The following is a 10,230-nucleotide window of genomic DNA, read 5'->3' on the forward strand; positions in this document are numbered from 1 at the left end:
CCCTTGAGGGGGGGGATCTTTTCCAACTCTATGATTCCATGATTCAAAACAAACCAAAACCCAAGGGAAGAGCGAGTTTCTCCTGCTTGGATCCCTGTGGAAGAAGTGTCCAGTCCGAGAGGTACTCAGCGGGGCGACTCACTCACTCTGGCGCGCCGCATCCAATGGGAAGCGAGAGGAGACTCCCCTCCGCGCTGTGATTGGCCAGCGGGGCCTTTATTAGCCCTAGCTCCGCACCGGATGGGCTTCGCAGAGGGTCTCCGAGAGAGTGCTGTGTGGTCAGAGGAAGGGTCTTGGCTCCGACGGGCGCCTCCGCTTCCATGACCCTCGCGAGGGAGGCCTCCGCGGCGCTGCATGGCCCCGGACCTGGCCATGACTTCTGCCCAGAGGCCCTCAGAGCCGAGGAGGAGGAGGCGGAGGAGGCGGATGCCCCAGCCATGGCCGGAGGAGAGGAGGAGGAGGAGAGAAGCCCAAGGCTCTGCTGCCCTTCAGCGTGGAGGCCCTCATGGCCGACCACAGGAAGCCCGAGCTGGGAGTGGCCTCCTCGGCGGCCCACCGGAGGACCCTCAGCCCCAGGGAGAGGCCGACCTCGCCCCCCTCGGCCCTGGCTAACAACCACCCCTTCGCCCACCCAGAGGCACTGGCTCAAGCCGAAAGCCCCGAGAAGCCCCCGACGCCCTGGATGCAAAGCCCCCGCTTCTCCCCGCCGCCTCCAAGTAAGTCAAGGAAGGAGAGGGGACCCTGAGAACCGGGGATCTCGACTCCCCCCAAAGCTTAAAACCATTGGGGACTCAAGTAGAAATACGAGGAGGATCTCTTTTGGGTCAGTTGCGAAACTTTCCCCTCTTCTCCGAAGTCTGGAGTCTGGGAACGGAAGGTTTTTTGGAGGGGAGGAAAGTTTCTTGGGCTGGATCCGCGCTGCAGAGTTGAAGCGGTTTGGTAGCGCTTGGACGGCCTTCTGGGGAATGTCGTTTGTTGAGTAGAAAGTGATCAGCTTCGAGCCTAAGTTTACTCCGAAGTAAGCCCCGATGACTTTGCCTTGCTCTGCTCTGGTGCCTCAACAACTACATTTCCCAGAAGGCCCCAGCCTTGAGCCCCCGGCCGTTCAAGCGCTACCAAACCGGATCATTTCTGCACTGCGGATGCAACCTTGGCTAACTCTGGTTCCGTAGCACCGGGTCCTTAGGAGGCCCGACTGGGCCTTTCTGCTCCTTTCCTCCCCTAAAGCTTGAAACGTTTCCAGGGCACTAAGATGGCCGCGGAGTACTTACTTCGGAGTAAACTGCTTAGGTCTGGCAAAGAGCAAAGAGGCAGAGTGGCCTGGAGAAGCCCCCCTCCAATAAATCCGGCCCCGAAGGTCGATCCAGGGTCTGCTTAAGTCGGGGAGATTCATGGTCTGCTTAAGCCGGAGTCTTCGGGGAAGACGCCTCGGGCTTTAAGCCCTGTCACCGAAAGCAAGGAGAGGCATCTTTAAGAAGATCTAGTCAGTGATCTAGAAGATCGAGAAGGCTCTAGAGTCAAGGCATTGTAAGCCATCAAGGCGATGGCTATTACAGTAGGAAAGGCGGGTCATCCATAAAAGCCTTCTTTATTATTAAGAGCGGTCCTGTCCCTTTTCCTTTTCGTGGATTGTTTAAAAATCATGTGTTTCAGAGGAAGATCTCCCAAAAGACCCCTTCGCAAAACGAACCGGACTCCATCCTAAAGCCATTCAGGCCCAGATGGGGCTCAGTGGGATCGGGGCTTCCCCGAGAAAGTGCCTCCAACATCTTTAGCCCCAGGGAATCTCTAGGGTCTGCTTTCAAGACGGGACAGACTGGTCCTTTTTTCTTTCCCCCCTTTGGCCGCCTCCTTCCTAAATAGCTCTGCTCCGAGAAGCTCTCTCTTTTGCTTCCTAAGGATATGCAAAAAAGGAAACATTAAACCTGAAAGCAACACTTTCCTGGGCTATTCCGGATTAATTAATTAAAAGTCGGTTTTGTAGATTAAAAAAAAAGACAACCATGGGATTGTATCAAAGATTCTAGTCGGGTCCCATTTATCCCCGTATTTAGTAACTTCTTTTAAACAAGCATATTGCTCGAACCTTTTGAGCGCCCGTATTATTAATATTAGATGCCTAATAACGATCTGCTAGCCTTCTTAATTATCTCGAAAGAAGCCTGAAGGGAAATAATTTTGAAAGTATCTTGCCAAATCTTTGAACAACTTGCTTCAAATTTGATTAAATAATAATAATAATAATAATAATAATAATAATAATAATAATAATTTGATTAAAGGCGGGGTTCAAACTGTTTTAGAGGAACTGGGTTTGGCTGGCGATGGAGTCCTAATAATAACTTGGGTCTCCGGTCCGCCTTTTGACTGGGGGCGACCTTCGGCAAGGAATATCCAGAAATGGTTTTGCGGGTGCCTTGCACTGAAATCTCGCCCGCAGCGCCTAGGATTCGTTGGCGGCCTCCCATCCAAATACAAACCGGGGCTGACCTTAACTTCCAAGATCAGACCGAATCAAATAAGGGGGAAAGGAAGGAATATTTGGTAAGATCAGTCTTTGACCTTTTCGCCCTTTCCCCCCCCCCCATGCTTCAGAAATTAAATGTGCGACAAGGAAAACGAGCCTTTCACTATAAGGCGCATAGAAACTACGGTCCAGATCCGGTTTGAGACCACTTTAACTGCCCTGGTTCAGTGCTAGGGAATCCTGGGAGCTGACGTTTTGCGAGACATTTAGCCTTCTCTGTTAAGAGACCACAATAAACTACAATTTCCAAGGCTCCCTAGCACTGAGCCAGGGCAGTTAGCGCGGACTAAGACTGGATTGCTTCTGCAGTGTGTTTTGGACCTATGTTACCTATTATTCTCTAAATTGACCTTGCAAATTTAACAGTCCCAAGGGCTCGACCCAGTCCTGCCACAAAGAGAGACCCACTGCAAGGAAAGGATCCAGGTAGCCCGAGTTTACAGGGTTTGGTTTGATGGATCGTATCCCCTGAGTGGGCCTGCCTTACTCCTTACTTACTCCATTCGACCTGAATGGGAGAGGCGGGCTAATAATAATAATAATAATAATAATAATAATAATAATAATAATAATAACAACAATAATAATAATAATAACAACAACAACAATATGGGTCAATCAAAAGAAGTGGGGCTGAAGTAGTAATTATTATTATTATTATTATTATTATTACTTCAGCCCCACTCCTTTTGATCGACCCACAAGGGACGCTCTCTCTTTGCTCCTCAGTGGGTGGGAGGCACCATTTCTGGCCACAAAGGCCCTTGCAACCTGTCAGATGCTTCCTTTCTGAGGAATCCCACAGCCCTCCGGCTCAAAGGGCCTGTGGACCGCAGGGCTGTTAAACGCGGCCTTTCGGCGTCTGTAATGAATGCCAGGCCCGCTGGCTTTCCCAGGAGGCTCATAAACGGGACCTGAGTGACAGGGCTGCCCTTGGGGCACTTTGGGTTTGCCTTTAGAATATAGTCACACTCCCCCCACCCCCAAGCCTCGTTTCTCCCCCTATTAATTCCCTTCTCCAGTCCAGACCCCTTTATAAATAGTCCTCCTTGGAGCTGGGAAGCAGAAGCATCAAGGGCCGCAGGGCCAGGAGTGCTTTTCCTCCTCCATGTGCAAACTGCAGGGTTTGGCTGGAGGGAAAGGGCTTCCAAGGTGGGGTTGGGATCGGGGCCCTCCTCCTCCTGTCCTGCCAATTCTCCTGGCAAATAAGACTGTGGCTCCTATGGGAATCCTTATCCTCCAAATTCAGCCCCACTCCCAGCGTCCGACAAAAGGAAAACAGGACTCTTATGGGAATCCATAACCTCCCCATATTCGAGATGGTCTTTGCCTTCCCTGCCCTCCAGCCATGTCTTTGTGAGAGCAACTTTGTTTTCCCGTGGCTGATGCGCCATGGATGCAAAAGCCCTGGTTTTCCTGTCCTGTTTCTTTCCTGTTGCTTTCACTTTTTCACTCCCATGTTTTTGGAGAAGGGCCCAGACTTGGCATCAAATTCTCAAAGGGCTCTTTGCCACCCCACATGCCACCAACCAAAGGTGTAGACCCTTACTCATGTATACCTGGAGCTCAGTTCCTAGACTTGAATGGGACTTGATCCCAAAGAGGTGTGCATAGCATGGCTCCTCTGTTCAACTGTCCCGGATCAACATCCAGTTCCTTTAAGACAGTTTGAATCCCTGCCTCCCCCTCAAACCTTTAAGAACATTTGAAGCAAGTTGTTAAAACATTTGGTAAGATGTTTTCAAAATGATCCTGGGAATTTTTTTCTCCAAAGAAGAAGTATTACCATCTAAAGCTCGTCTGGTCCATTAACTCCAGTGGGGGGGATAAAACGGTTTAGTGTGGGTTAACTGGATTAGGGACCTGTGTGTAAAAGCAGATGCTTTTGTGTTCTCTGCTTAACCACATTTACTCTGAAGTAAGTTCCCTAATCGGTGCATCCAGACTGATTTTAAAAGCCCCTTTTCTTCGATTTTATACTGGGTTCAATTAAACTATGGCTTAAAACGTTTCTGATGATACCTTACACTTACACAAAGCTTACGCTTTGTAAACCACTGAGGGAATGCTTAAGTGCACTGATAAGTGGTATAGAAATGTACTTGCTATTGCTATATTGTTATTGCTATTGCTATACCTGAAGCTGACAAAAAAATATTCGGGAATAAACCAAACCTGGATGGATCTGCAACATAAAATCGGAAAGAAGAGGAACAAAACCGGGGGGGCTTTCTGGGATTTCTGGATGAGCCCCCACTGAGTTCAGTCAAGAATGATTCAAGTCACGGATGGATCTGAAGGCGGAAAGACTCAGAAGCCCATCTAAAATACCGATTTGGAGGGGGCTAAATCCAGTTGCTGGTCCCTTCACCCTTTACTCCAGAATGGTGTAAACCAAGAACACTTGGTTAAATCCAGTGGGTCTGCTCTAGTTGTGGGAGCAGCGGTTGGCTTTAGGTCCGCATGGCCCAAAGGTTTTCAGTTCTCCTTCAGGCTGCTCTGGGTCCAAAGTCGCCCCAGAGCAACCTGGTGTCCTCCTTTTGCCACATTTTAACCTTCTCTCCAGGAAAGGTCCAAAAACAGCCTTCATTTTGAGCAGGCCTAAGAAGCCCAGAGGCAGAATCCAAAGACATAGCAGTGTTGGGCTGAAGAATCTATATGTAGAGAGTTATTGATCTCTCTACATCAGAAGCATACATTTATATTTCTAGGAGTGAAGTTGAAGGCTTTCATGGCTGGCAGCCATAGTTTTTTTTTGGGGGGGGGGGTTCAGGCTATGAGGCCATATTCTAGAAGAGTTTTATTCCTAATGTTTCGCTGGCATCTGTGGCTGGCATTTTCAGAGAAGGCTGGCATGGAAGTGTGGTTTAACCGGATTAGGGACCTGTGCATTAAAGTAGACGCTTAACCACAGCTTACTCTGAAATAAGTCCCCAATGGGAGCATCCAGACTGATTTTAAAGTCCCAGTTTTGCTCCTTTTCTCCTTACACTGGGTTCAATTAAACACACCTGTGTAGCAGGAAAGCACAGATACCTGCGGAGTAAAGAAAACAGACAAATTTTATTTGCAGATGAGGAAGGAAATTGTTCTTAACATAGTTTTTTGGGAAGGAAATTGTTCTTAATATTGTTTTTCTGAGGGCTGATATAACTATCTAGTCTGACCCCGAATAGCAATCCTAGACAGTCATTTTAAAATGCAATTTTTAGCTGGAAGCAATTGACTGCTTCACCTGAAGCAGACAAGAAATATTCTGGGACTAAACAAAAACCTCGCATGGATCCGCAAAATATAATCAGAAAGAAGAGGCACAAAACAGGGTTGTTTGTAGCTGTTCTTTGTGGTCTTGCAATGTCCTCCATTTTGCGATGCCTTAGCCTCCTTGGTCACCATGCCCAAGGGGGTCTGCTGTGTTGGCTTGGGAAGGGGGACAACTTTTCACCCCAACTCTTCTAGAAGTGGGAACTGGGCCTGTGCCTTAAGGGACCCCCTCCTAATGATTGCTGTCTTTTTTTCTCTCCTCCTTCTCCCTGCTCAGGAAGGGCCAGTCCCCCGGCCTGCACTCTTCGCAAGCACAAGACCAACCGCAAGCCCCGGACGCCCTTCACCACAGCTCAGCTCCTGGCCCTGGAGCGCAAGTTTCGGCAGAAGCAGTACCTCTCCATCGCAGAGCGGGCCGAGTTCTCCAGCTCCCTCAGCCTCACCGAGACCCAGGTCAAGATCTGGTTCCAGAACCGCAGGGCCAAGGCCAAGCGCCTCCAGGAGGCCGAGCTGGAGAAGCTCAAGATGGCAGCCAAGCCCATGCTGCCCCCGGCTGCAGCTGCCGCCTTCGGCCTTTCCTTCCCTTTGGGGGGGCCCGCCATGGCCACAGGGGCCTCTCTCTACGCCTCCGGACCCTTCCAGAGGGCCACCCTCCCCGTCACCCCCGTCGGACTTTATGCTGCACATGTTGGCTACAGCATGTACCACCTCACCTAGGCTGCATCCGCACTGGGGGAATAACCCGGATTCATCTCGCTTGAAGTGCTGCGGCTCCAGGCTCCCGAATTCTGGGTGCTGGAGTTTGTTGCGGCACTCCAGCGCCCAGAATTTGAGAGCCTGGAGCCGCACCACTTGAAGCGAGATGAATCCGGGTTAATCCCCGCAGTGCGGATGCAGCCCTAGAGGTTCTTCTCGGTAGGAGAGGCCCCAAGGATGCTTCAGCCCTCCACTCCTTTGGTTCTTTTGCCATGCCCTCCCTTCCCCAGCTCCGGAAAGAATTCCTGTGTACTGGTGTAATATACTGTACAGTTGAAAATTTATTATCGTTTATATTAATAGCTATATTTGATAAATAAATTAATTTTAAATGACCTCGGCTTGACCAGGCTGGACATTCCCTTCCGCTTTATCCGATGGCTTGAATCCCTCTCAAAGTTTCTTTACTTGGTCAGAAATAGACACTTTTAAAAAAAATCATCCACCGATCCCAAAGAAACCATTTTAATGCTGTTTGTGTAAGGCAGCTTCCTCAAGGATTAGTCAGGGAATTACTACTAAATGCTATGTTAAGGTTTGCATGGGCCTGAACAGACAGGCGAAAATAAAGCTGCTTCAGGTCACTTTGGAGGTATGCTGTTTAAATGATGCATGCATCTTAGGAGGCCAGAAGGTGCACCAAAGCTGCGCTCAAGTGCTTAGAACTGGAGCATGGCTTTGGTGTAGGGCACATGCATCATTTAAACAGCATACATCCAAAGTGACCTGAAGCTACTTTATTTTGGCCTGTCTGTATGGGCTCAAGGTTACCAAAGGCAGTCCGCTTGCTAGATACCTCTTTGGAAAAGAAGGCCAGTTGATTCAAATGGAGATCAGAGTTCATTCGCTTGCGTGGTGGTTTGCAGCTCTCTTTTCTTGCACAGAGACTTAGGCCTGTTACAGACTGCCAAAATAAAGCTGCTTGGGGTCTCTTTGGAGGTATGCTATTTAAATGATGCATGGGTCCTAAGAGTCCGGAGGTCGCACCAAAGCCACACTCCATTCCTAAGCACTGGAGGGCAGCTTTGGTGGAGCTTCCGGATTCTTAGGGTGCATGCATCATTTAAACAGCATACCTCCAAAGAGACCTGAAGCAGCTTTATTTTGGCAGTCTGTAACAGGCCTTAGGTATCTTTTTGCTCTTTTTGCAAAATCGTGTCCAACTAGGAATTCCTGTTTCAGGACCAGTATCCTGGAAGCAACTGGTTGCCACAAGAAAGCCTCCCTGTGCTGGGTTATGGAAACCTGCTTCCACCTGGCAAATTGGCATTTCAGTGCACAGCATTAAATCGAGTTAAAACTGACATTAGGTTTGGCTGTAATCCTGTAAACACTTACTGGGGAGCATGCTCTCTGGAGCTTAGTAGGACTTGTATCTGAATACAGGTAACTAGCAATTGGAGGAGTACCAGTTTACGAAGCCAGGTCATAGACAAGTCTGTAAAGTAATAGTTGTCACCGAGTTCAGTTATTCTTAGGAAAGTATAAACGTATTAGCTTTATATGCTAATACACACTATTTATTTCTGTTGCTAAGTTTTGAGTCCTCAGTGAGGAATCCTAAACACTGGAAGGGTAACCGAGGTCCAAAATACACTGACGGCATAATCTACTCTGAGACTGCTTTAACTGCCCTGGCTCAATGCTAGGGAATCCTGGGAACTGTAGTTTTGTGAGACATTTAGTCTTCTCTGTCAGAGGGCAATGGTGCCACAATAAACTACAATTCTTAGGATTCCCTAGCACTGGGGGCAGTTAAAGCGGCCTCAGACTGGATTATTTCTGTGGTGTGTTTTGGATCTAAATTCTAATTGGAATCGTGAAATGTTATTTCTCAGTAAACATGTTCAGAACCAGTGTGTTCATGCTAGACCCTTCCAAGTGCCTGGTTTTGTTTATTGATCCAGTGTTAAAGGGGAGGAAGGAAACATTTGTGATAGCTGGAGTGTGGTCTTCCCAGTACAGTATTCAAGATGAAATTGTAAGTTTACTACCTGGAGAGTAACCCTCATTGATCACAGGGAGATTTCCTTTTAACAGGTGGGATTGGGCTGCATCTCAGTCCTTAGATCCGCAGCATCCCCAGCCTCCTGAAGCTTATTTGGAATTAGATTCCACTGCAATCACAGGGACTTACTCCAAAGTAAGTGTCCAAAGAACTATAGCAGTTAGCCAGGACTAGGGAAACCAGTTCCTCTGTCCTTACTACAGGGATTGGTCAGGGCCAGGTTTCCCCTAAGTATTACCAAGCTGGGCTGGCTTGCCGATTAGATAGCTCCCCAAAAGGGTCCTCAAACTGTGGTCCTCAAGCTATGCCCTTGAAGAGATTTTGGACTCCAGATCCCAGAAGCCTCCGAAGTCCAAAAGCCCCTTAAAGAGCACAGTTTGGGGACCAGTGAGTGGGCAACCGAAGTGCTCTGGACTCCCCCAGGTCCATTTCCACTATTGAAGTCTCAACTTCATCTCCCCAAACTGTGCCCTCTAAGAGATTTTGGACTTCATCTCCCAGAAGCCTCAGCAATGTTGGCCAATGGTCTAGCATTCTGGGAGCTGAAGTCCAGTCCAGTCCAGTCCAGTCCCTGGACACAGTTTGGGGACCAGTGAATTGGGACATAGCCTTGTTTCCTAGGGCTCTCTAGTCTTTTGGCGCGCAAACCATTTCAGTCTTGTGTGGACACAAGCCCTCAGACTCTTTTCCCCCAGCCCCTCCATTTTCAGCTTCATGGGGAAGGAGAGGCGAAGTGAGACCTCCAAAATTGCAATGGCTCAGTGCTAGGGAATCTTGGGAAGTGTAGTTTATAGTGGCACCGGAGCTCACCGACAGAGAAGGCTAAAGGTCTCACAAAGGCTGCGTCCGCACTGCAGAAATAACCCGGTTTGGCACCGAATTAACTATCGTGGCTCAAGGCTATGGAATTCTGGGAGTTGGAGTTTGTTGGGGGGTCCCAGAGAGCCCAACAACAAAAAACTCAACTCCCCAGAATTTCCCATTAGGGGTCCCCTTGAGCGAGCCACGATAGTTTTTTTTATTAGTTTTGTTTTTTAATAAATTGTTAAAGCCGGTCCCAAACCGTTTTAATTTACTCTCAGTTGTGGATGCCACAGACACTGACCCCCCGCCTTCCCGACCCTTGGCTGCTCAATTAAACCACGATGAGGACGATTAAAAACCCGAGGTAATGACAATAAGTCGGGCATCACACGCCCGAGCGCCTCGGCTGAATGAGGGGGGGGGGAAGCCGGCCACGAAAGGGGGCCGCCAAGAAAGAAAGGGCGTCGTAGGCTCTTTTCAAGGGCTTGGGCCGGCCTCCTCTTTTTTCTGGCCGTTCCCCAAACACAAAAGCGCCTTTGGCGTCTCCTCTCAGGCCGCCTCCCTTTCAAAATGGACGGCGCCGGCGCCCACGCAGCTCCAGTTTATGGGGGAGGAGGGGAGGAGGTTTGCCCCCTTGCCTTCCCCTGAGGCTGAGAGGGGTGCGACTTGGCCAGGTTGTCGCCAGTGGGTTCCCTCGACGCCGAGAAGGAGGGCAGAGACAGGCAGCCCAACTTCCTCATGGAGAGAAGAAAGGGCTCAATAAAAGAACAGTCCAAAATAAAGCTGCTTCGGGGTCACTTTGGAGGATGCTGTTTAAATGAACACCGCTATCTGAGAGAAAGCTGCGCCAAAGCTGCACTCTAGTCCTTAA

At 49.2% G+C, this 10,230-nt stretch overlaps 1 protein-coding gene across 1 annotated transcript; it reads left to right on the forward strand.

Annotated features, from left to right (window-relative positions):
- Positions 1–287: 287 nt before the first annotated feature.
- Positions 288–6,860, forward strand: MSX1 (msh homeobox 1). The gene is given in 4 exon segments (XM_042466593.1): positions 288–385; positions 388–456; positions 459–716; positions 6,069–6,860. Coding segments are annotated over 4 exon segments (798 nt in total). The 5' UTR covers positions 288–354; the 3' UTR covers positions 6,509–6,860.
- The last annotated feature ends 3,370 nt before the right edge of the window (positions 6,861–10,230 follow it).

Source organism: Sceloporus undulatus, chromosome 5 (genome assembly GCF_019175285.1).
Source record: "Sceloporus undulatus isolate JIND9_A2432 ecotype Alabama chromosome 5, SceUnd_v1.1, whole genome shotgun sequence".
Classification (NCBI taxonomy): domain Eukaryota; kingdom Metazoa; phylum Chordata; class Lepidosauria; order Squamata; family Phrynosomatidae; genus Sceloporus; species Sceloporus undulatus.